The sequence below is a fragment of the Cygnus olor genome, chromosome 25 (genome assembly GCF_009769625.2).
Source record: "Cygnus olor isolate bCygOlo1 chromosome 25, bCygOlo1.pri.v2, whole genome shotgun sequence".
NCBI classification, from domain to species: domain Eukaryota; kingdom Metazoa; phylum Chordata; class Aves; order Anseriformes; family Anatidae; genus Cygnus; species Cygnus olor.
Window position 1 is genome coordinate 2,884,086 of NC_049193.1, and position 25,222 is coordinate 2,909,307.

A 25,222-nucleotide genomic window follows, 5' to 3' on the forward strand; every position below is an offset into this window, starting at 1 on the left:
CATTCAGAACTGCGAAGGGGACAAAAACACCACAAAAAAAGGGTCCTTTTTCATATGTCATGACGATGCTCAAATTATGAAAACGTAAACACGTCTAATAATGGTGAGTTACAGAAAAAACGACGAGTAACACTGTATTCCACGTTTCCACCCCCCGAAATCGCTTCTCAAAAACCAATTTCATTTCACGCGCAGCTTTGCGAACACGAGGGGTATTATCAGGAGAAAATACTTATCCGTCCACCTAACCAACACAGCGCTCGGTACGAACGCAAGCCCACCCTCCCCAAACCTCATTAACAACACACGGAACCGCGAAAGGGATTTCCACCCCTTCCCACGCCGCGTGATGCTGCGCCCTTTCCTTTAACCACCCCCAACGGGCCCCCCACGGGCCGAGGGCACACCGGCCCCGACCCCAGCCGCCGGGGGGGGGGGGGGGCTCAGCCCGGAGCGAGGCGACGCTCCCTCCCGGTTCAGCAGCGTGCCTCGAGCGCTCCGTGGCCAAGCCCAGCCCCGGCAGCCCCTGCTCGGCTGCTGTCACTCCGCCCCCTCACTCCCCCCTCACGCGGCCCCTGCCCTCCCTCAGCCCCCCCCAACGTCCCCACCCCCCCACCCTCCCCCCCCCCCCCTCCCCCCCTCAGGCCCCCCCCCTGCCTCCCCCCCGCCCCTCCCCCAGGCCCTCCCTCCCTCCCTCCCCCCCCCCGGCCCTTACCTCCCGGCCCTCCGAGCACCTCTGCGGCCCCACGAAGGCCGGCTCCGCCACAGGGGAAGGCCGAGCGGCCGGGGCCCAGGCAGGTGCGGCTGCTGGGGATGGCGCCCCCTGACCGTGCCCCCCTAGGAGAAGCCCAGCGGCCGCGGCTCACTATTTGGCAGCATGTCTTCCTCCGCCGCTCCCCCCCCCGCCCGCACGCCGCGGCTCACTATTCCGCAGGTCCCCGCAGCACCCGACCGCGCAGGCGCCGCGCACGAGAACGGCCGTTCCCGGCGCCCCCGCCCCGGCCGCGCATGCGCGCCGCCCGCCTCACGCCGCCTCCCCTGCTCCTCGCTCGCGGCCACCGCGCACGCGCGCGTTGCCCGGCACGAGACCTCCCCGCCTCCCACTTCCTGCTGCGCACGCGCCCTCTGCCAGCACGCCGACTTCCGCGCGTGCGCACCCCGCCGCCACGCCCTCGCCTCTCCGCTGCGCATGCGCGCGCGGCTCTGCCCCCCCCTCCGCCTGCCGATTGGCTCACTTTCTGGCAGCGCTCTGGAGCATGCGCAGTGTTCCTTAGGGTCCCTTAGGGTTGCAAGAGCTCACTATTTGGCAAGGCGCCGCTCCTGTCGCAGTGCCATTTAAACAGCCGGCGGAGGAGCGGGGAGGGTCGCTGGCTCATGCCGGTCTCTCAGGCCTCGGCAGGGACGGGAGGGAGCTGCCTCACGCACACCTCCCAGAGGCTGGCGGCGGTGGTGGTCGTGAGGAACGGCGCCGCCGCCGCCGCCGCCTTTCCCCCGTCCCTGCGGCCGTTTCCACTCCTCGCCCCGCTTCCTGCCGCTCCTGGCCCCGCACGGCCCCTCCCACCTCACCTGCGAAGGGTCCCGCTGCCCGCTGTCCCCGTGCGGCCTCCTCGCACCGCCCTCCCCTCACGCGGCCGCGCTCCCCACCACAGCGCCCCGCAGCCGCCGGGCGGCGGCCGCACTGCGCATGCGCCACGCGAGGGGAGGGGGGAGCGAGATGCGGGGGGGGCGGGGAAAAAGGCGGGAAAGGCGTCGAGCGAGGCGGCGCGTGGCGGCCGCCATTCCCTCGCGGCCCTGTGAGGAACCGTGGCTGCCCTCCGCCCCTTCAGCCTCTTCTGGGCTCGCGTTAGGGTTTCAGGGCTGTTTAGCGCTGCGTTTGTTTTTTTTTTTTTTTTATTTTAGTGTCCGTTCTTTTTGCTGCTGTGGTGATGCCTGCTTTTGCCCTGCTTTCCTCGTTCTTTTGAGGGTTGGGCTTGTTGTTGTGAAGTGAAAATGCACATATAGTTCTTACCCTTCATCTAACGATAGGGTCATAGGCCACCACAGCACGTGGGTCAGCGGGGCTTTTAAAGAAAGGCTTCCCCCCACTGTGTGCAATGGGAATTTCTTGCCAAGGTTTGAGGAAGATTGGTAAGGTTTTTCAAGGCAAAGCCTTGCTTTAAACCTTTTGAAAAAGGATTATAAAGCAAATCTGTCTTACAGCCGCCATTCGGGGGTTTTAATAAAGCTTAAAGGAGTACCTACAAGGAGGTTACGAAGGAAGTTGCGTCAAGCATTTCACAGTGATAGATGGCAGGAGGGATGTGAAACAGAAGTCAAAACGGGAGATCTAGACTTGTTATAAAATGAGCTTTCACCATGATGACAGTCAAGCATTCAAACAGGCTGCCCAGAGAGGCTTCGCAGTCTCCATCCTTGGCAGTTTCCAAAGCCTGTTTGGATAAAGTCCTGAGCAACCTTGGCAGATCACGCAGGTGACCCTGCTCTGACAGGAGGCCGGACCCGATGACCTCCTGAAGTTCCTTCCAGCCCAAATTACTGGTAAACCGTTTCTCTTGTATACACGCGTCTTCTCTTGTTTTAATTTGTAATGGCTTGCAACCAGAGGAGGCGCAATTTTCAGTGTTAGTAGTCCTTAATTAATTAAACACCTGTACAGGTTATCCTGAGCTAGCCTTTCTTTCCTGCCTGAGTTTCAGTCTCGTGTTGGAGTGAATTAATCCAGTTGCACAAATAAACACCCCCATAACCAAGTTAGCTGGGTATTTACAAGATACTGTAGAGTTGAGCTAGAATACAGAATGCTACCAACAATGCAGTAGGAAGTAAATTTAAAAGAGGGTAGGAGACACACATATCTATATATGTTGGTGGATTTAGCAAAGGTAAACCATGTTCTGTGTTACCTATCCTACATACTGATAGTAACTTATTACAACTTCTGAGGCATTTAACACCAGATTGAGAAACTGTAGTTTGTAATGAATATATTCCCACTCTCTTGTTAAAAGTTATGAATATATGTTTCCACTCTCCTAAGCATATCCTTCTGCACTGTAGAATAGCAGTCCTTTATCAGAGACTCAGTGGATTTTTATGGGGTAACAACTGATGTGAAAGCTGTGAATGAAATTGGAAAGGCATTGTAGTTAATTTTACAATGCATAATACATATCATGACTACGCTTACTTAAAACTAAAAATGTACAGTCATTTTATTCCTTACCTCATTCTCAGATGAAAAATGGAGCTTCTCACAGCACAACTGGTCCTATTTACTAGACTTCTACCTTTGTCCACTACTGACTCGGACAATATTGCCCTTCTCATTGCTAACACTTTCTGCAGTGTCCTGGGTTTTCTTGGCAAGCATCTTATCCAAGTCATGACTGATTTTTGGACCCTGCTTCATTCCTTCATTTCACAAACTGCTGCCCGTGGTGAAAAAACAGCAGGTAATGCTGCATTGTAATGAAGAAATGCTGTAAAAGTGCCTCGTGGGAAGTAGAGAAATGGTCGTACCACTCCTATTCTGGATACTAGAATTTCTCCTAGAAATTTATTTTTGTACCCTTTCCATTTTTTCTGGCTTTTCAGATACCCAACATAAACTCTGCATTTTTACTCATGCACTTATTCTCCTATAGCTGACATGGAGAAGGAAACAAAAAGACCAGTTTTAGAGAAAAAAAAAAAAGATCCCCATCACCCCCCGCTGCATTAGAGTGCTTAGGTTGAGGAGTTTTGATACAGCTTGTTGGTGGTGGTTTTTGTTTTTAGAATAAACAGAAATGTCTGCTTTAATTCAAGACTGTCCATGTGTCACATAGCAGGAGGGAAGTCAACCTCTTTTGCAGCTGATGACATTCTTCTGATCAAAGTTCTCGTTCCCTGGAAGTGGAAAATTAAATTGGATATCTGTGAAAATGAAGAAATAGTCTCACCTCCTCCATATGAAAAAGTTACCTAGGGTCAGTTCTGTCCTCCTCAGTGGCAGATATCAAGTGAAATACTGTCACTTACTCCTCACAAACCCTACCATCTATCTTTAATACAATTCTATATTAAAATTACTGGACAATTCCTAGGTGCAGGTACTGCTTGCACCTTGAAAATTCACATGGGAGCGTGCTGGTGTGTTCTGACATCAATGTGCATGTGAGAGTACCAAATCCTCAAATGCGTTCACTGGGGTTATAATTCCTAGTATCAGCTGAATGAAGCAAGTCAGGTTGTTTTTCTGCATGAAGACATCCGGCAAATACTAATACACATATAGGTTTGCAAGTGTTACTTTTGTGTAAACATAAGTTTGATTTTTATGCAAAGCTGATTAAACTGATGTCCGTAAAAGAGTTGTGTGCAAGAATTTTAAATAGCTCCTGCTTTTTAATATTCACTTCCCCTTTGGTTTTAATTATTTTGTTCCTACGTTTTCCCTTTCAATTTACTAAAAATCTAAGAATGTAATTAGAGAGAGGCTGAACTCAGAGAAAGCTGCCAGCATTTCCACACCATGATTAAATGTATCAGCCATCCCTTTAGTGAGAGACTGAAAAACAGGATTCTCATAATTATCTCCCTGTTATCCAGGAAAGAATCTGCAACACGTACGGCTACAGAGTTATTGAAAATGCAGCACTAATTAAAATCTCATACAGGCTTCTGATGATCAGGAGAGTATGAAAACAGTTATTTAATTATTTCCTGTATTCGCCGTCTTGTTACAAAAACAAACAAAATCATTCTAAACAAAATGCATCTCCAATCATTGGGGAGACTTAATGAGGCTTTTATATATGCAACAGTCAAACAAATATTGCAAGTTATTTGATTCACCTCTCCTTATGTCAATGAGAAATCCATAAAACACGTTTTCTATATGCAATGCAAAAGGAATGCTGTGGCGTATTCACAAGCAGTAGTGGAATCATTTCTTGGCTCGAGAATGCGTTTTTGTTTGTTTGTTTAAAATTTAAGACAAAAAGAATCCTGCTATTGCAGACCTTCTATGGTTTCATTGTGAAATAGCAATATTGGTGCCACAGCCATTTGAAAATCTAATAGGTTTTATCCCTCCAGTCTGACTTCTGCTAGGGTATCTCCTCCATCCTCTTGAAAATGTCATGCTCTCACCTAGCCCCGTACAAAGCCAACATTATTATTTATCTTGTCAAAGGAGTCTAAGCTTTGGCACTAGCAGAACACGCTAGAGAACAGTAAGTGCTGATATGGTTTGTGATGAAAGGAAAAGCTTCTGAGACACAGGCTTCTTTGAACCAAGTCAGTCTGTGGATTCTCCAGGGAGAGGAAACTGGTGAGCTTTTTCTTCTGCATCCCTTTTCCTCAAAATTTAATTTGCAACAGAATAGCAAGTACTGAGCTAGATAGAGTCCAGTATTCCAACTTTTCCTTTAAATCAAATAATAATTAAGACATTTTTCAAACCGTTGTACAAATTAACTAACTCCTCAGTATTGCACGGAGTAAGAAAATTAAGTTGAATATTACCTGTCCTTTAAAAAATTTTAAAAGTGTAGGGAAGTTGAGCGGCTTATTCATACTAAAATAAAATTATTAAATAATAATAAAAAATGACAAAATTGGGAACCAGGACAATTTTAGAAACTGGTTGCTTCCAGTTTCAAAGCAGAGATGCAGAACAGTATAGAAATAAGGTGACTTTTAGGCATCCAGATTAAAAACTATGACTGAAAACAGTCCTTTTGCAACCAACGTATGATAGTACAGGTACCAAAATTCTTCAGGTACCACCCTTTGTGACCTGAAAGGTCAGAACCCTCCAGGATCTGGTTACGTGTTTGTCAGAATTTGCTTTCCTGACGTAAAAATACTGCGAAGTAGTTTAAGTTAGGCATTGTTGCTGTGATTCAGAACGAGTTTTATTTGTGAGAAGACAAACATTGTTTAAAGAGTCTTGACCTCCTTTGGAAAAATTCTGACTTGGGAGATTTTAATTGCAGGGAATCTGTTCATAGTACTATTTTTACACGTATTGGAAAAGTATCAAAGCTAATTTTTTAGAAGAGGAAATTATACTTTAAAATGCACTATTGTGAGAAAGTGACTCCCAAATGTCTTTGAGTTGGTCCTTTGTTTCTCGTTAGAAGCATCCTGTCTTCCCTGATGAGCCTGCTCTTGTTTTCAGTCCTGTTTTGCTTTAAGATGCTTTTGATCCTGTATTCATTAAAACCTGATCCTGCTGCTTCCCACCAGCCCTAATGGTCTGTGAAATTATTTTCCTTTCTCTAAGACGCTGTTAACTCTGCGAGCACCTGCAGAGTGGAGGACCTCAGAACATTGTCAAAAGTCCTTCAATTTATTCAAACCAGCTTTTCTCCACAAACAAAAATTAATCTTCAATGTTATCACAGCAATCTTCCTTAGGAGAGAGGTGGGAATGCAATGGAACAGAGTCTAAAGTTTTTATCACTGCTGCTTTCCCCTTCTGCAGGTACAGAGAGATAATTGAACAAAAGACTTGAAAATCAAGGATAAGATTCACTCCATACAACAGAGCGTGAGAGTATGAATGAGCATAAAGGGCTCAAATCGCTGGGAAAAAAAACGAGTCGGGGAGAAAGAAAAAGAAGTGAATAAGCTAAAAAAAAAAAAAGCAGGTGACAATGAGGAGAAGTGATGGAGTAAAGGAAAAATCTAAAACTGCATTTGCAGTCTGGACCTTGCAGGAAATAACAGGTATGGAAAAGCTAGGATTTGTAAGGTATACACAATTAAGATTTTTTCGATTAGTTAGCTAGCTACTTACGAATCCTGATGCCATCTTGTTTTATTTACTTTTTATGCTAGTAAAAGAGAGGAGAGCTTTCTAAATTTTTAACCACAATGATAAAGGTCATTATTAATTGTCACTATACACAAATTCTACCAAGTATTGTGTCTTAAACATTGCTCCTCTAGAACATTCTTACAGAGCCAAACAGCTCGATGCAGAGCTAATCACTTCTTTACTTACGCCTTCTCATTAACAAAGTCCTGCAATGACTGTGATGCCATTAATTCACTGCAACCAAAATGGCAGTAAAGAGTATTCAGGTGGTTTAATTTCATTTGAAATTACAGTTATTACATAGATTTTTTTTTTTTTTCTGGAAAAGTGATTTCAAAACCAAGCACTCAGAAGCCACAAAGAACAAAAGTAATTTTCTCCCTGTTATATCTTGGTTCTATCGTATATACCTGCATACTGTAGTCTTTAACTGTATGATCACGTTATCCTTAACCAGATTTCCTAAGGAAACCATGCTTATCTTGTTTGATGTTCCTATCCTCCTACACCATCCCTCAGCAAATTCTCATTCAGCACTGCCTTTTATTTATTTATTTATTTATTTTTTACAGGACTATGCTGTCCCTTACTGTGACTGGTTAAGTCTGTAGATGACGAGATGAAATGCTGCATTCTGTATGGCTTCCCAAGTTTTATGTAACTCACATTTGCTAAAATATTTACCAACTGCAAAATCAGTATTTTATTTTTTTTCCTGGGCATTTCAATTATCAGGTAATGGTGTCTTGCTGCTTAGAAATATTAATGAAAGCATGTTAAGCAGTACTCCAGTGATTTTAAGTGGAATATAGACGGAGGGGGAAAAATCACAGAATTTACCAAATCAGAGAAAATGAAGCTTATGTAGAAACTACGCACTAATTTAAAGTGCTCAACTTGATAAACTTCAGGCCTCGTTATTCAGGGAAGTTGGTCGTTCAGTTGTGGTCAGTGTGTTGAGATCGGTTTTAGATCTCTCCAGGTGCAGCTGTGAACACTCCCTTTTTGCAAATCTAGCCCAGCTGTTCATACAAAAATGTAAAACTGCCAGTAATCAGTTACACACTTGAGGTCGGGGGATTGCCACACAGCTCCTAAAGCAGGAGCAGAATCTGCTCGCCAAGATGGGTATTGTTTCTTAATCGTGAAACCACAATTTTGTTTTTCCTGCCGCGTTCACCGTAAAACTAATTAACAAATTACAGCCTACCACATTCGCTAAATGAGATCTGCCAAGACCTTGGGAGAAAGTCACACTACAGTTCTGAGAACGACTTAAATCAGCAGATGAACTTGCAAATTTGTCTCAAAAGCAGGGCCAGCTCCTCGAAGCTGATGATGAATAGGAGAGGTGATATTTGCCTGCAAAACAGTTTGCATTGTTCTGAGAAGTGATTTTACGAAGTTTAGTTAATGAGTGTCAGGCTATCAAACTGCCAGAGGATGTAAACTCAACTGCCTGCTTTTTCTACTACCACAGAAAATGGAGACAATGATTGCTACTCTTCGAGTGTACGTAAGGGTTGAGATTTTATTGCCTTGTAATGTTTAATTTTAGGTGGGAGATAATCCTTTGGAGGACAGATTCTGCTACCAATGGAAAGAGGCTATTACAAATGGGCCTAGCATGCTCGCTATTCGTGTTCCAGAGCCACTGCAAAATTCCTTACTGGTGCCTTGTATAAAAGCCTGCATTTAAAAGGAAAATGAAAACAGCTGATGAAAAGGTGTGGCATGCTAGTCCCACCTGCAGAAATACAACCTCTACGTACAACCATTACAGAAAGCTTTCCTTGCTGTCCCCAAAATTACGTATACCTATTAAAATATTTCACTTCCCACTCCACTTTTCACGTTTTAGTCAAGCAGAAGACTTAGTCTTCATTCCGAGTGATGGAAGGTTTTCATGACTAACCCATCTGGCTTTTAATTTTTAGGGATTCTTTCACATCTGGTCTATGCTCAGAGAACTGCTCTTAGGACTGCCTGATGCTGCACATTTGTGCTGCTCTTGGAGTAACTGAGGGCCAAGTAAAGGACCTGACCCTAATGGAAGGGAAAGAAGAAACCCACACATTGCACCTGTCCCCCGACAGCTTTTTGTTGTTGTTTTGGTTTTGTTTTGTTTTTTCTTCATTCTCCTAGCAAAGCTCCTCTGCTAAACGAGTCAGTATTTCAACATGTACCATACAGTGTATGAAAAACGTGTTGTCTTCAGAACACTTTTATTAAACCAGGTTAATTGTTCATAAAAAGTTTTGGAAATGGACCGTTAGCTTCACTAAGAAGCTGAACCTCGCTGATTAAGAATATGTAAGAAGTGGCCAGGAGCCTGTGTGCACATACAAACAGGAGAACGACAGTGCAAGCACCATAGGAGAGCATCAAAAGCAGGGGAAAAAAAAATGACTATTTTCACTGCTGATTTAATCCTGCAGCCTTAAACGCAATTCTTGTTTTATTTTTTTCCTTAAAATATTTAAAACTGTTAACACTCATTGCACAGTGACATCCAGCTGGAGCAGTTTCAGTTTGAGGTAATTATTGTTCTTCCCGTTCTTCAGACGCATCCCACACTCACCGTTGCTGAAATCGTTAGTTAAGAACTGTAAATCCGAGTGTGAAATTTGGTTATGAGAATATCCGTTTCAAATGCACATCCCCTCCCTGCTGCCCTGACAAGCTTTCCACATGCTGAATTGTGACTCTAAAGCTTGCGTGTATTTTCCCTGATAGCTGCTATTTCGATTCTCATGTACTTTTCAGTCTGAGAAGTCAGAGAGGAATTCCTGTTCCTTTGCAAGAGTGTGTGGAGGCCTGCAGGTTAAGCTCACATAATCCCCGAATCTTAACTACGTGGCACAGAATGACTCTATAATAAAAGAATTACTGTTAGGGTGATGGTTTCTTTTAATGGCATCTTTAAGATTGGTAACTCATTGATTTCAAAGCAGTACCAATAACTTTGTTATCTCTTAAACTATTGTCATTTGAGCATGAGTCTTTGCTATCCCGTGACCACTAAATTACCAGCATTAAACAATCATATACACTTCTACAAAACACGTGCACACACACTACCACCTAACTTTCTCTGTATACTCTCTAAACATTTTATATTTTTAAACATCTGTTGATGCAGTTGCAGAGGGAGCTCATAAAGACAAGGAAGATGAAAGGAAAAGGAAAGCAGCTGCCAAGTTTTCCCCCCCTTCGATGCCATGTCTCAGTTAGCTATGAAATAAAACTTCACCTTTCTTAGCTGATACATCAACGAGTTCCTCCTGGGGGACAACAGGCACAAACACCGCAGCAATGTAATCTGCTGTTTTTTTCTCGTACGTGCATGACTTCTCATCTCCCTGGAACCACCAAGAACTGACAAGGTTCCTGGGAGAATTCTGGCAGAAGTGTTTTCGAAAACATCACTGTGATGCCCATGGCTGCTGCTGTGCTGGAAGCCAGCTATTTGTGCTGCATGAGGACAAGAGGACATGCAGGTGCCCACACACTTCTTTATGCATATGCTGCTTGTAATGAAGGGCTGTCCTGCTGGACAGATCGTCTTAAAGCTCCTCACAACTTCCCTTCATCTAGTCTCTGCTGATGGTTAAAAATTAAGCACAATAAAAATGGAGGAAGCCCTTGATTTCTACATTCTATTTTTACTGTAAGCACAAAGACTTTGGAAGTACAATTCTATTGCTAATTAGACAAGGGCCAGTTTTTGTTGTTTTTCTCATATTCTTGAAAATTATTGAAAGAAGAGTTCCCCCTGCTGTAACTGTCTGAGTCATAATGGACTCAGGGCGGGGACACTGGAACCCAACAGAAGAAGAGAGGAAGATGGAATGGTTTCACAACTTGCTTGACCTTGGTAGTTTGCACTTGCAGGGCTTTGTCTAAGGCACTTCATAAATTTGTCTCCTACTCAGCTGATTTCCCTTCCTCTTTACTCAGAGAAAGACTGCTCATCTGCTAATGGAGAAGCAAGCCACAAGCACTCCCTTTAGTAACTCCTTGGTAAGTAAGCCCAAACTACAAACGTTACAGAGCTGGTGTTCAAAGCACCTACCATCCTGGCTGCAAAGGGCCAGGGTTTATACTTAAGATTCTCATTTTGGACATATTTCACTATCACAATAAAATTTTTCTTGCTTGCGGTTGGGGAAAGAAAAATAAGTGACAAATCAAGCACATGGGACTAAAAAGAAGTGGGTTTTTGTTTTGAATTGTACTGGATTTGCACCCACCTTATCTCTGGTAAACTGGAGAATATCTAAAAAGCCGAGGCACACACAAACTGAGGTAGCAGAACTGGTGATGCCGACTGTTGGCAGAGAACTTGGGTGCTGTGCTTCAATCCTTGAAACCACTGAACTGCTTCTAGATGCACATGCTGCCACAAAACACTTCCCTTCTTCCAATAAACAAAATATAACTGGACAGCAACAATTACGTTTAAGATTCGTTTGCACAGCTGTACCCTAGATGTTATGCAGTATCTAGGAAAATTAAAATAAGCTCTGTCGATGCTTTGTAGATTACTAATCTCTGTATTAAAGACAGAAAGCCTCTTCTGACACTTCAACAGAATTCAAGCATTCTGATTGAATCTCTGCCTTCTGCCCTCTGGTTGAAGATACTTACATTGTTTATAGAAAGAAAGAAAGAAAGAAACAAACAAACAAAAAGAACAAAGCCAAAAAAACCCCACCCTATTAAAAGATTATTCCTCTGCAACAGGTGCCTCCAAGAAGAGCTAACATTTCTAATAGGAAAATGTAGCGCAGGGTGAAAAGTTTAACGGACCCTAACCCAGTTCCTTTGGAGTTTTACCTGTCTTTACCTAGAGACAGCTGAACTCAAGCAACCAAAAGCCACCAGCAGGCAGCTTCTGAGAACGTGGTAACCAGTCTGTCACTGGGGAGAGCTTATTACAGCAGTCCTCCTGGCAGCTCAGAGCTGGAGACCTGTTTTGTGGCAGTGTTGTTAAACCATCCAAGAAGAAAATGCCAGTGCTGATTTGAAAATAGCTTCCTGAATTGCTTTTGTAGCCTCCTCTGGGATCTCGCAGTACACGAGTCTGGAGCAGAGACAGCAAGAGAGCTGTCCAAGGAAATCCGAAGGGTTCAGACTCAAGGTAGGTACAAGAGCTGCCTTTGTTTCAGAATTTCTTATTGACTTAAGATTTGGAGTTGCAGCAAGAACCAAGTTGGAGCCATACCAGGAACAGGCTTTAGAGCTAATTGGGTCAAGGCAGCTTCAGAAACCAGGAGAGAAAAAACCTCCTTATTTTCTTTCTTCTTGGCAGACTGATCTTTAAATCTGTGCTCTGAATACAGACAAGTTGAAGATACTGGTAAAGACAAATCTTGGCTCAGAAAATAGGCCCTAGAAAGCTCGCAGCTTTTTTCTTTCTGTGGGTCCTCCAGGCTGCTGCAGTGTGGGCAAGGGGACAGATCTGTGCGTTTGACCAAAACATCCCTTAAGCCTATGGTAGCTTCTTTTCAATGGTTAAGGAAACAACTAGCAACACAAAGATTGGGTTCTTTATTTTTGTTTAAAGACGCTGTCTCTCCTAAAGCTACACTTAAGACCTGGGGCAAGAGGGGGAAAATAGCGCAGGAAGAGCAGTCTTCCTAGCCCAGAGCTAGCTTGGGAAGTTACCTCCTCCTGCCCAGTCCTCAAGAGGCAGCTTGGCTTGAGATGCCGTAAAGAAAGATCACTGGTAACAGATACTGATACACTGATAGCACTGATACTGATAACACTGATAACTGACAGAGCAGCGGAAAAAGGCTGCTGCGATCTCAGTCCCTCAATTTCTGATCATCCACTTTTTTAAGAGCTTTGGTCACTAAAGAATTACTGCTAACAAGCAAGTCTACTTCTGTGGAATCAAACCAGAATGAATCCATTTTATTTGGAGCGTGTGCTGTAGAGCAGAGCTGCGGTTTGGAACAGCCGTGACTTAACGGATGGTATTTCTGAACAGAGTTTTCATGATGATCACACGGAGGTAGATGGCTGGGGGAGTGATTTATAGTGCATTTTTCAGGTGTTTGCATTTGCACAGTGACAGGGGATCTATTCCTACGTTAATTCAACAGGAGATAAAACAAGTCTGTAAAACTAACAGAATATTTCTGCTGATTTTGGTTACTGAGTTTGAGAATTGGTTAAATTTAAGATACACCCCTCTATCCCACCAAGTCCTACAAACAGAAAAGAAGATGGTTTTATGATTAAGACACGGGAGATAATTAATTCCTATCTATGACACAGCGTTCGTGAACAAGGCATTCAATTTCTCTGCTCCCTTTTATAAAATGTAAATAGCATTCATTACCTTAGAAATACTGTGAAGGACAAATCTTCAGGGAAGCTGGAATCTTCGTACAGTAGCAGATGCCAACACATGGCGTTCATCAGGCAGTACTCGTGGAGTTAAGTCACGGAAGCTTTTACTTCAGGATTCTCTACTACTGAGAACATGTTTGTTTGCTACTTATCACTTGACCTTTAAGGCAATGCAAGTTAATAAAGAGTTGAAGGTGACAGAGTAAAACCCTTTAATATCCTCGGGTTTAATTTCGCAAGAAACGTGCTGTTTGAGTAGAGCTATAGGATAGCAAGACGGATTAAATGAAAACCAAATTTGATGCCAAAAAAGTTGTAAGAAACACTGAAGGGGCAAGGATAGCAGGGGCTAGAAAAGGAGCCTTACAACAGCCGCTCAGGAAAGAGATCAAGATCCCATCTGGAGGGGCAAAAGGCCAAAGCCACCGAACAGATGGAGACCAAGCGACAGCTGGTAGAAACGTGCTTTCATGTGTAAAGTTCGTTCTTTGGAGAATTCTGCTCTCCAACTCTGAAGGCATCATTATGATAACAACTCCTCCCCCTACGACACCGGGGACCTAGCCTGTGCTCAGGAGCGGGTGTTCGCAAGCTCACCGTGATGGTGATTAATTAACAAGGGTCCTTTCAACATTTTGAAGCCGCTGTCGCACAACCTTGGCATGGTTTGAGCAGCAGAGGGTCCTGTTCCTTCATCAGCAGGGGGGGGGATGAAAAGAATTAATTTCAGCCCCAGCGGTTAAACGGGTTTCCTGTAAACTTTTACGTATGCCAAGAGTTGCTTCTGTTTTAGAAGGGCTCGGATAAAGAATGTAATGCAACTCAATGTTTACACATATTCTATTAATGGAAGAATGTTTGGCTGCTCCAACAACGCAATTATGAAAAAAAAAAAATCATATGATCAGAAGAGGGGCTTCTCTTCTACACAGGCATTTAATCCAGGGATCTTTCCAGGCTGCACCAAAGAGCTAACATAATTTTAAGACCAGCTCTCTCCTCGGAGAGAGGTGTGCTCTTCATCCCCAAGGTCAGCCTATGGTACTGAAATTAAAGTTCCGGAAAAGTGGCCATTGTCTCCTTTTCTTTAATAAAGATATGAATTTTTTTTTCCTGTTAAGGCAAGAATTTCATCCTGCTGCTAGGATCTAGTAATGCAGCTTTGATTACAGAAAAAAAAAAAATAATGTTTGATTACAGTTAAAACTGAAGTATTACACTTAAAGACAATTCAAAATTAAAAAACTAAAACGAACAAACAAAAAAAATCCAAAAATCCAAACATTCCCCTTCTAATTACCTATCCTGAGTCCAGTTTCATAACAGACTTTGAGGTACAAGACAATAAATTAAAAGTTCATTCCAACTGCAGAGATCAAGCATCTCCTCAATGTGACGTCTTCTTTACTCCCTTTCCAAATTTGGCATCAAGTCCAAGGCCTGCAAAGATAAAATAATAAAATAATGTGCAAGGCAAATTTCTTGACATCCTTTAGACAAATGTTACACGAGGAGTGAAAAATCAGCTCCACAGCACCAACTTCCTAACAGTCACTTAGTGGCAGGGACTCATCAGGTGTGGGGGGAAAAAAAAGACTAAACAGATCTGTCAGAAATCATCCCCTCTTTTCCTGCTCTCCGACTAGCACATTTTCCACCAGCAGGCTTCAATACCATTACATTTTTTGACCAGCGCCTTTTGTTAGCTCTCCCCTTGCTGTATGTTCTCTCTATTTAAGTTAACACAAGACAGACTTCGGATGTTTGCCTTCCAGACTTACCCAAGAACACCAGGACCGTCCCCACCCATTGCATTGTACTGATGGGATTGGCAAAGAGAATGACAGATGCTAAAATGGTGAAGAACTTGCGCGTTGTGGTGATGATGGAACAAGTGAGGGGTCCAAAGTACACCACAGTCATGAAAATAAAACTCTGTAAAAACAAAGAGATGCCTTTTGTCACTCTGACTGGAAAAAATACAACACAGACCACAATTTCAGATGAAAAGCCACAGAGCCAGAGCCAAGAGAAAATATTTCAACTCCTGCTTGCTTGCATATAACCCTAAACCAATCTTATTCCGAAGGCAGCCTGTTTGGAAAGTAAGCAACAACCACAGCAACAAGAAGTGAGGCAACCTTACTCTGCCATCTCCCAGCTGTGCAAACAAAGCCAGTGAAGACTGCAGAAGGGAAGTGCATTTACCTGACCCAGTGCACTTGTCAGGCCAAACAGCAGGATATTGTAAATGATGCTGGGGTAGCGCTCGGTAAAACTCAAGAACTCCCAGAGCTCTCCGGTGAACAGTATCCCTGCAAGAAAGATCAAGATGAGAAAAATGAATTATTAGCCCAGAGACAGCCCAAGCAGCCACTGCCTGCAAAGTATAATTTCGGCTTATATTCATAACCCAGCAGGAGCCAGCTGCGGGGAGGACTTTTCAGAAGTGAAGGTGTCAGGGAGATGAACCGCGCGTGAGGCACTGTCCTCTAGCGGGCATTAGAAGAGCTGCAGTGAACGCCCAGACGCTGATTTAATACACAAACAAAAACTAAAGGTGTTTTGCAAAATGGGCTCTAGGCCCTTTCCGGAGCAGGACGCAGCGTCCCTTCCCACGGGGCGTCCCAGAGCGCTCCGTGGATGCGTGGCTGTGCTTTGTCCGGGGCGTTCCTCACCAGCTCCCAGGAACAGGGTGGACCACAGGTTCACGTTCAGCATCATGTGATTGGAACCCGTTTGGTAGTGAGCTCTCATGTGGTCCTGCGACACCCCCGTCAGCCCGTCCAAGGTCAGCGACAGCAGCTGAGAAAAGGAGACGGGGAGATGAGCAAAGCAAAGCAAACCTTCTATATGGGGAACGCCTTCAGCACCCCCCCTTTTTTTTTTTTTTAAAAGCATCCCAATCATTTATTAAATACCAATTCCGTGGCCTCAAAACATGTGCAAAGAAGGCCGTGCATGTACTCATGCGTGGATCTCACGCCAGTTTTAGAGCGCACCCTCCAAACTCAGCGAGGGGTCAATCCCATGGAATTGCTCTCACACCAGCTTTAGGGTATGCCTGCTGCACACAGAACGGGGCAGGATCCGCACTGTAACCGCTCGTTCCTCCTCGGACCTGCCACAGGACGGCCTCGGGGTTATTTGTACTCTGGCAGTACTCACCAGCAGGAGCTCTCCGTAGCCAAAGATGTGGTCATCGCCTCCAGCCCCCTTTTTGGGTTTATACATAAACAGGGCCACGCCTGTGACTATCAGGAGGACGCAGAGGTACTTGGCCAGAGGATACTTCTTCCGCAGCAAAGTCACTCCTAAAAGCATGACTGCAAGGAAGCAAAAATAACAAACTGCTCCCAAAACCCTCTCATGGGAATTGAATTTTAACACAACAACAGAGAGATAGAACACCACTGGCCCTTCTGGCAACACAGCAGACAGAAAAGGACGCTCTCTTTTTACAGCTGAGCTCCTCAGACTAGTTGAGGGCACGAGAAATCTACACGAATATACACAAACAAGCGTTAAATTTGCTTACCTGGAATGGGCTTACAGGATTTGCCCAGGACCTAGAAAAGAAAGAACGGATAAACCATCTGCACGCCCAGCGCCTGCCCGCGACAAAAGCAATCGTGGCAACACGAGGTGACCACCCTGACACAGAGCACCCAGAGCCTTAAAAAGAACAACGAAACCCCTACCCCTGAGCAACGGTTAAACTAACGGCACCGGGTCCAGAAACTGTCTCAAGCCCTCAAACGTTACCACCACCTCCCAGCTAACAAACTCCACGTTTTCTACAAATCGTTCTCCCCTCCTGGATCAGCCCGAGCTCTCTCAGCACCTCCCTACACCACGCAGCGCTGCCTGGAACAGAGCGAGACAGTCCTGGGACGTGAGCTGCGAGAAACGGAGCGTCAAAAAGCCACCAAAAAGCTCCCTCCGTGACATTTCCCCTCTCAGCTGCTCTTTGTGGCGGTCGCTTCCTCAGCCTGGGGGCCGGTTCTGGACCACCCCAAGCTCTGGGGGGTAATCGTGACAAGATGCCCCCATTTAACACCTCCTCCTCGTCCCCCAGAGCCTGCCCCGCGTCACCTGAGTCGGGTAGTTGACAAACTGCAGAGCCGAGTTGCTGGAAACCATCGCGCCCAGATAGGAGAGCGAGCAAGCGGCGTAGAGCCAGCTCTGCGTCCGGTCCACTTTGACGGAGTCGAAAAAACGGATCACTGGAAGGGAGAGGAGGAGGAAGAGGAGGAGAAGGAGGAGGAGGAGGAAGTCAGAAGAGCTGCGAGCAGCCCCCAGCAGCTGGAAGCGTTTTAAAGGTGCCAGAGCTGCACGAGGGGCAGCTGACCCTGACCGTGCCAGAGCACAGAAGGCCCCCATCCCATCCCATCCCATCCCATCCCATCCCCATCCCCATCCCCATCCGCCCCCAAAAGCCCACGTTAACCCAGCCGAGCAGCTCGCCGCCGGGCTCACGGCCCGCGGGGGCCCCGCACGCCCCGACCCGGACCCGGTGCCCCCAGGCCCGACTCACGGAGCTTGGCGAAGGCGGCGTTGATCACGCACTGGATGAACACCAGGCTCAGGGCGTACGTGAACCTCTCCTGCTGGGCGCCCTCGCCGTACCTGCCCCGGGTGCTGCAGGAGCGGGACGCGGTGAGGTGGTGGCGGGCGCCCCCAGCCTGGAACGGCCCCGCGGGACGTGGCCGAGGGACGCCCCCGGCGCCGGGAAAACCAGGGCCGGGTCCCCGCCCCCACCCCTAAGACCGGGAACCGCAGGGCCTGGAGCCCCCCCCCCGGCCACAACCCCCGCCCAGGACCGAAGACCCCTCTCTCCCCCGGGACCTCCCTTCCCCCGCGGCCCTCCCCCAGTCCCGAGACCCCCCCCCCACCTCCCTCGGGACCAGGTCCCCCAGAGCTGAGAACCCCCGGGGCCAGGGCACCCCCGAGATCGGGACGCCCCTGGGACCGGACCCCCCCGCCCCGGGGCCGGGACCTTCCCCGGGCCCGAGACCCCCTGCCGGGGGCCAAGACCTCCAGAGCCGGAACCCCCCCGCTCGGGCCCGAGACCCCCAGGGTCGGGACCCCCCTCGGGACCGGGACCTTCCCCGGCTCTGAGACCCCCTCCCGGGGCCAAGACCTCCAGAGCCGGGACCCCCCCGCTCGGGCCCAAGACCCCCAAGCTCAGGACACCCGCCCCGAAGCCGGGACCAGGACCCCCCCGGTTCCAAGCTTCCCCCGGTGCCGGGGACATTCAGGGCCGGGCCCCCCTCCCTCAGGCCCAAGACCCCCAGGGTCGGGACCCCTCCAAGGGTCGGGACCCCCCCCCCGGACCGGGACCCCCCCAGCTCCGAGCCCCCCCCCCGGGTGCCCCCCCGCTGACATGCTCTCCTGCAGGATGCCGTAGTAGAAGTAGCAGGCGAAGACCCCCAGGAAGCAGACGGGCAGCCGGAGGCGCTCGGGCAGCGCGGGGCCGCCCGCGGGCGCTCCCATGGCGGTGCCGGTGCCGGGGGGGCCGCTCAGCGCCGGGCCCAGCTCCAGCGCCACATCCCGCAGCGCGCCCGGCGGCGGCGGCGGAGCGGGCGCCCTCATAGGCCCGGCCTGCGCCCGCCCGCCGCCGAGGACCCGCCCGGCTCGGCCGCGCCCGCCCGCCGCGCTGCCGGTCCCGCCGGGGGGGAGGAGGGAAGGGAACGGCGGCGGGCAGCGAGCGGGGCCGGCTCCGGGGGGCTCTCCCGAAGGCTCCGAGCCCCGCACCGGGGCCGCGGCCGCCGCCGTTGGGGCACGGGGAGGGCGGCGGGGAGCCCCCGGGGACAGGCAGCGCGGCGGGCAGCCCCCGCTCGGGGGCCTTCAGCGAGCGCGGCCCCGGCGGTGACGCCGCCAGATGTGGAGCGCGGGGATTGGCCGCGAGGCCGGGGGGCGGGGCCCGCTCGGCGTTGCCGCGGTCGCCAGAGAGACTCGAGCGGGGGCTGCGCATGCGCGGCGGGGGCTCAGCGCGCTCCCCCCTCCCCTCCCCTCCCCTCCCCAAAACGGGCCGGGGGTGGGGGCGGGGGGGGAGCGGCTCCGAGCCCGAAACTTCAAAAAGCGCAGAGGAGCCGGGGCTGCCCGAAATCCTTTATTTTTATTTATTTTTTTCTCCTTTTAGAACCGGCAGCGCCGGCGTCCGCAACGCAAACCCGACCCGCAGCCAGCGCCCACCGCCGCCAGGCTCCTCCTCGGGGCTCCCAGCACGAAACACAAACGGCCGCGGAAGGAGCCGGAAAGAGTCAGAACAGCGCCGGCTGCGGGAGGAACCAGGAACGGGCACGGGAGGGGCGGCCTCGCTGCCGGCACCCCCACACCCCCCGCCCTCGCGCTGCTGAGGCTCCGGGAGCGGGGTCCCCATGGGGTGGGGGGGTCCTGACCCCATCCGGGCCCGTGGCTGGCGAGCAGCAAGGGTTTGTGCCCCCCCCCCCCGACACTGCTGGTTCTCGCTTCCATCCCCTCCTCCCGCAGCGCCAAGACCCCACAAACACCTCTGCCCCCCCGCAGGAGGGCCGGGGGACACAACCCCAGGGCAGCAGCGCGTCCCCTTCCCCCCCGTAAGGCAATTTTCCCCAGCACAGACCCGCCGGGAGGCAGCGTTCAGGCACCTGCGCCCTCCCCTTTCGGCACAGTTTTTCCTCGAGGCTCCTTAAAGCTTCTTTCCTTTACCCCTTCAGGCTTGGTTCGCAGGGTAAAGGTACCCAGGGAGGCAGGGGCAGGGATGCGCCGCTCTCCAGCGCTCCCTGCACCACGCGAGGAGCCGATTTACTCGCGCAGGTGAGCATCGACTCCTGCTTCCCGCGTCCGGGGGCAGCCACCCTCCGAGCCCCTTCTCCCCCCTTCCCCCTCCGCAGGGTTCAGCAGGTGGCAGCCACCCGCAGGGGGGGGGGGAGAAGTGCCGGGAGGCTTCACCTGAATCCTCCCCGGCTCGGCTGCGTTCAGAGCCCGGGGAGCCCGGCTCTGCCTCTGCTGGGCGCTGCTCTTCACCAGCGGAACAATCACGCAGGAAACGACGACAATTCAACGCAGGAAAGTGCTTCGAACGGGGGAGGCTTGGAGAAACGAGCCCCTCTCGCAGCGAGGAGGCCCGTGGCACGCGGTACTTCGCAGTTCCTACCGTCCTCGGAGGAAGCCCGCTGTGGTTTCTCAATCCCGGGGCTGCCTCGTGGCTCTCAAGTCCCACCTTCAAGGCACTTTGTCTCCACGGGCTGGCCGAGACGCACGGAGGAGCCGGAGCTGCTGCCGCTGGCTTACCTTCCCCTGGGCTTCACACCACCAGGGAGCTGTGGAAGACGACGCTCTCCTCCGGCTGGCCGCGCTTCCAGTGTTCGTAATTCAGCGCGGGCGACTTGGAGACGTCGCTGAAGCCGTCGACCGCAGCGTCCTTCCGCACCCCGAGGAACGGGGAGGGGGCCGTGGGCTGGCAGGATGCAAACGGGCCCGCGCCAGGGCTGGAAGACGCCGGGAAGCCCCTGAAGAGGAAGCCCACGTTGGGGAAGAGAGGCTTCACCAGGCTGACGGGGCAGAAGGCAGAGCCGGTGGGGTTGAAGTGCACTTTGTTCTTATCCGGGCAGGAAGGCTGGAAGCTCTGCTCGGGGCCGGGGGAGCTGAGGGAGGAACGGGATGCGATCAGGAACAGGGGATCCCCGGAGCACCGAGCTGCCCGCGGCTGCAGGGAACGCACCTGGAGCTGTGAGCTCTTCAAAGAGCTGACTAAAACCTCAGTTGCCTGTGCTGTGAGGACTGCTGCTCACGCACAGAGCAGCACGAAAAGCCCGTTTTGTTCCGAAAGCACGGTTATTTCTAGGCGAGCCGCCTCCAGAGGCTGTGCTGAGAACAACCCGCCGGCCGGGAAGGGCACGGAATCCCAAGATCCCCCCGAGTGTCTCAGGGTTGGCGATTCCGCTTCCAGCTCCTCCGCCAGGACCTGAGCAGCCACGGTTTTGTTGGGCAAACGTTTTCTTAGAGACCATTTCCCACCTTTAGCACAGGGCAGGGGGTGACAATTGCAGCGGCAGAAGCCCCAGCTGCCCCCGCCCCAGCATCCTGCCACAGCAGCAGCCTCACGTGAGCTCCCTGCTGCCCACAGCTCCTCATACTTACGAGGCTTCTTCAAAGGCACGGACTTTCTCGCATCCCTCGGGAGGTTCCCGTTTAAACATGTAGCTGTGGTTGGGCCGAGGAGAAGAAGCAAAGGCCAGGACCGGAGACGGGCTGCCCTCCTCTAGCAGGGAGGAAGAAATACTTTTTGAGACATTTTTCAAAGAATCCAGCAGCATTTTAAGCCAACCCCGGGCATGCTCTTCTGAACCCTGTGCCTGTCGGCTACAGCCATACCCTAAAGCTGCAGCGTTTTACCGTGGGGTTCCCAGCTCACATCCTCCACCCCGCACAGGACACCACCCACTTGGAGGGCAATGGCTTGAGCTTTCCAGGCCCTCTGCTCTTCAAACTGGCTGAGCCCCGCTCCCATCTCACGTGCAGAGTTTAAGCTGGAGCCACAGCAGCACGGCTACCACGGCGCAGGCCCCTTTTGCCCCCCCGACTCGCCAGCCCCTGGACTTTCAGCGCTTACCTTTCTCCTTTGGATCTGGCTGCACCTCATCCGCAGCAGCGAGCTCTTCTGCCGCCAGCCTCCCCGGGGTGTGCGGAGAAAGGCGGAGAGGCACGGAAGGGGAAGGAGAAAGCGAGAGGCTGCTGCAGCTGCCGCTGCTGGGCTCCAGAGTCAGGGCTGCATCTCCAGAGCCTCTCCGGGCAGGCGCCGGTGCCCTGTGGCCGTCTGGGACATCCAAAATCTAGGGAAGAAACAAAGCCTCAGCAGAGCAAGAAACCCCTTCAGCAGCGGAAAGGTGCAGCAGCAACTGCACCTACGGGTAGCAGCTGCTCGGGGTGCTGGAGCCCGACACGGGGACGGCCTCCACCTCAGGGAGCGAGGCAGCCGCTGGCAAAGCAGAAGGACAGACCCTTCCCTAACACGCTTAAGGGTTCACAAGCTGTCTGGGGTCCCCTCCCACCCCTGCACAGCACAAAACAGCCTCTGGATGCCAGCCTGCGACAGCACCTTAACGCTGCCAGCGAGGCCTCATCCACTCCAAGATAACCACTGGCTCATCTCTCGTAGCACCAGCGAGTTTTTAAGAGGGAAGCCAGCAGCCACTTGGCACAACTCAGACATTGACACGCCTAGAACAAAATGAAGCGAGACACAGAGCCTGTCCCCGTGGCCAAGAAACAGATACAGGCAGCGAGTGTCCGTGGAGGAAAGGATTTCAGAGACCACCCAGGAGATTCAGGACAATCTCGTGACCTTCACTCACCCTCAAAAGCTCTTCATCTCCCTGTTCCTTCACAAACACTTCCTCCAGTTCCTGGTTTAGCCCTTCCAGGCTCCTATGCAAGCAGGGGCTGAGCCTCAGAATAGCAGATGAAGAAAGGAAGCCTGAAGGAGAGTCCTGTAACGACCCAGAGTCAGAGACGTTAGTTGCGTCTGCACAAACTGAGCCGTTTCTCAGTTCCATCCTGTTCCACAGCACTCCGGTGCTCAGCCAGAGCCCTCCAGGCAGCTGCCCAGAGAGGACTGACAGAAGAGTCGTGTAAACTCACTAACTGCAGATCAAAGCACAGAGACACGTTGAAGAGGTGGGGGAAGAAGAGGAGGAAAAAAAAAAATAAATAAATTTCTCCTTTCTCAGAAACCAGAGTAAAATTCTGAGAAAGGTTTGGACGCCTGCCAGCAGGAGCGCGCTCTCCGCCTCGCCAGGACACACCGTGACAGCAGAGCAGAGGGAGACGTGAACGTACCCTGAGCGATCCGAGGACAGCATGGTCCCCCTGGAGCGGGGAGCTCTTCTCCTTTTCTTTGCCACTTCTGCCATTTAGCTTTGTTCGCTGGAGCTGTTGCTTCAGTTTGGCAATCTAGCAAACAAAGTTTCAGCTACAGAACCAGGCAAGCCAACACACCTCCACCAAAACGGGTCGTGCCTCGTCTCTCTCCTCCCCCTCTCTTTCAACCCTCGAGGAAGTGCCAGAACTGAGACAGCTTCAATCACGCCACGAGCAGCTCTGGCCACCTCCCAGGGGATGGACCAGGAGCACGTGCAAGGCCTCGTCCCCGACTCCCCCCTGCACTGTGCCCGGTGCCGTCCCGCTGGTGGAGCTGGGTTATCCTCCACCTACGGGGCCAGACCCCTCGCACGCCACGCCACCTCCGAGCAACGCACTGAGCTTCTTTCCTACAGCTGCCTGCAAGGTCGGCCTCTTGTCGCACCACAGAGCGTTAGCGATGAGAACACGGGCTGATGTCTCACCTCCAGCAGTATAACCCTGTCCTCCCACTGCCCTCCCACGCAAGCAGGAGCCTCCTGTACGTTAAGGACTAACACAGATCTTGCTGAAGCATTGGGAGCGGTCTATGTTACCTCTCTGCGGTGATCTGTGCTACCCCAAGAAGCAGAACGCTTGTGAGAACTGGAGCTGGCTTTCCCCACTTCCGCGTCATGCCAGGACACCGGAGTCTGAAGCGAGGAGAAACATTGCTGAGAACAATCACGACATTGACTGCGCTGGACACTTGTGGTAGAGTCCTAGAGAATGAAAGTCATCAACTGCTGCCCCTTCACAGCCCTGTCCCAGCCTTCCCCCGTTAATACCCGGGCGTTCGCCAAAACCTCGGCATTTTGACCCGACGCGTGCCTGTTGGGAACCTGGACCTCCCAGACCTCCGGGGGGGGGGAGACCTGCCCAGAAGTCTGTGGCTTCAGCACCGCAAATACCCGGCGAGATAAAGCTCGCCAAGCCATCGCCCCGGAGGAACAACCGCAACCGCCCCGCGCACCGCTCCGGCGCCCCACGACGTTGGGTTTCAGGCACTCGCCGCACGAGGCAGCGTTACCCAGAGGAAAAGCCTCACCCAACGGTGAGAACGCACCGACCGCTCGCTTCGGAGACCTCAGGCTCCCGCAGCAGAGTTCAGAGGCGTAACCAAAGCCAGGGGTCGGCCTGCAGGCTCGCTGCTGCAGCGCTGGGAGAGCCCGGCTGCGGGGCTGGCAGCTCGCAGCCGCCTCTCTCCGCGTGCAGGGACAGCCCCAGCAGCACGTTGCACGGCTCTTTTCCAAGCAGCTACATTTTGAACCTCAATGGAAATCGGGCCGTTCATCTGATCAGCGAAGGGTGTGAACTTCCTTCCAGTGAACTCAGCCCTCGCAGCGCAGACTCCGGGACCAGAACGGTCCCAAGGCACAGCGCTTTCAAGACCGACCGTCATTTTTTCCTCAACAAGCTCGGTGCTTCGCACAGCGTTCACCCCGCGTCACTGCTGCCTGCCATTTCTGGGGGAGGCTTTGGACAACGCTCCCCTCCTCCGTCCCCAGCGAGAGGCTGCCAGAAGGTGCAAGGGCCTGAGAACAGTTCCTCTCCAAGCAGCTTAACGGACCTCCCCAGAGGCCGCTGCGAGAACAGCAGCTGTTTTACACAACCCCACTGAGTCATGAGGATGACAGAAGGCGCTCTCAAAATGTTTTCAAGCCTGTTCAAACCAAAGGAACGAGGCAAGTTACCTAGAGAGGTACCGGGCTTCCCTTTTGTAACGGGATGCAGGTGGCTTCTGGACAGAAACCCGACCTCCTCCTGCGTTCCAGGCTGATTTGAGCCCTCCCTCACACACCTCCTCAAGCAGAGCACGCCAGTTTCTGCACAGCCACAACTATTTGCTGCCTAGGTCTCCATTTCACAGTGCCAGCAAGCAGCAGACATCACGGCACAGATGTCACTCTGATGGAGTGTTCAGCTGGGTTTGAGAGAAGAAATTGCTTCAACCCCAAACCGTTACTGCAGTGTTCTGCTGAACTACAGCAGCCCAGAGGAGTCTCAGCCATCCCTGTGCTATCCCCAGACAGTGCCAAGGAACAGAGCGGTGCTATAGGAAATCCTACAGCAAGCTCCAACCTCGCAGTTGTAGCACATGGCACGTCTGAGCTCATTTCCTACCTCAAGTATCCTCTCCTGAACAACTCAGAATTTGGCGTTTCT

General features: G+C 50.9%; 2 protein-coding genes and 1 long non-coding RNA gene across 11 annotated transcripts in view; 1 reads left to right on the forward strand and 2 right to left on the reverse strand.

Annotated features, from left to right (window-relative positions):
• The first annotated feature begins 1,724 nt into the window (after positions 1-1,724).
• Positions 1,725-8,474, forward strand: LOC121059800. The gene is made up of 3 exons (XR_005814644.1): positions 1,725-2,538; positions 6,473-6,717; positions 8,367-8,474. It is a non-coding gene; the product is annotated as an uncharacterized LOC121059800 (long non-coding RNA).
• A 5,768-nt stretch (positions 8,475-14,242) lies between these two features.
• On the reverse strand, positions 14,243-18,779 carry SLC35B1 (solute carrier family 35 member B1). The gene is made up of 9 exons (XM_040536869.1): positions 18,558-18,779; positions 17,709-17,812; positions 17,267-17,397; positions 16,710-16,740; positions 16,340-16,497; positions 15,850-15,976; positions 15,380-15,486; positions 14,953-15,106; positions 14,243-14,611 (listed from the first exon to the last, which is right to left on the reverse strand). The coding sequence occupies exons 1-9, from the start codon at positions 18,764-18,766 to the stop codon at positions 14,559-14,561; spliced, it is 1,074 nt and encodes a 357-aa protein (XP_040392803.1). The 5' UTR covers positions 18,767-18,779; the 3' UTR covers positions 14,243-14,558.
• A 494-nt stretch (positions 18,780-19,273) lies between these two features.
• Positions 19,274-25,222, reverse strand: part of FAM117A (family with sequence similarity 117 member A) — a 31,689-nt gene continuing 25,740 nt past the window's right edge. For 7 of the 9 annotated variants that reach the window (XM_040536799.1, XM_040536798.1, XM_040536800.1 and 4 more), the window contains 6 exons: positions 23,614-23,778; positions 22,997-23,110; positions 22,513-22,647; positions 21,771-21,990; positions 21,299-21,419; positions 19,274-20,802 (listed from right to left, as the gene is read on the reverse strand). In XM_040536799.1, the coding sequence (XP_040392733.1) occupies positions 20,463-20,802; positions 21,299-21,419; positions 21,771-21,990; positions 22,513-22,647; positions 22,997-23,110; positions 23,614-23,778 (1,095 nt within the window). In that variant the 3' untranslated portion in view covers positions 19,274-20,462. The remainder of the gene's footprint in view (positions 20,803-21,298; positions 21,420-21,770; positions 21,991-22,512; positions 22,648-22,996; positions 23,111-23,613; positions 23,779-25,222) is intronic. The other 2 variants (XM_040536793.1, XM_040536795.1) reach the window with 2 other exon arrangements.

Excerpts from the sequence above, each read along its gene's own strand:
- SLC35B1 (XM_040536869.1), bottom strand. The coding sequence starts at position 18,766 with ATGAGGGCGCCCGCTCCGCCGCCGCCGCCGGGCGCGCTGCGGGATGTG. Across the intron at positions 17,813-18,557 it reads GGCATCCTGCAGGAGAGCAT|CACCCGGGGCAGGTACGGCG; the intron begins GTCAGCGGGGGG and ends CCGCTCCTGCAG. Across the intron at positions 17,398-17,708 it reads CGCCGCCTTCGCCAAGCTCC|TGATCCGTTTTTTCGACTCC; the intron begins GTGAGTCGGGCC and ends TCTCCCTTCCAG.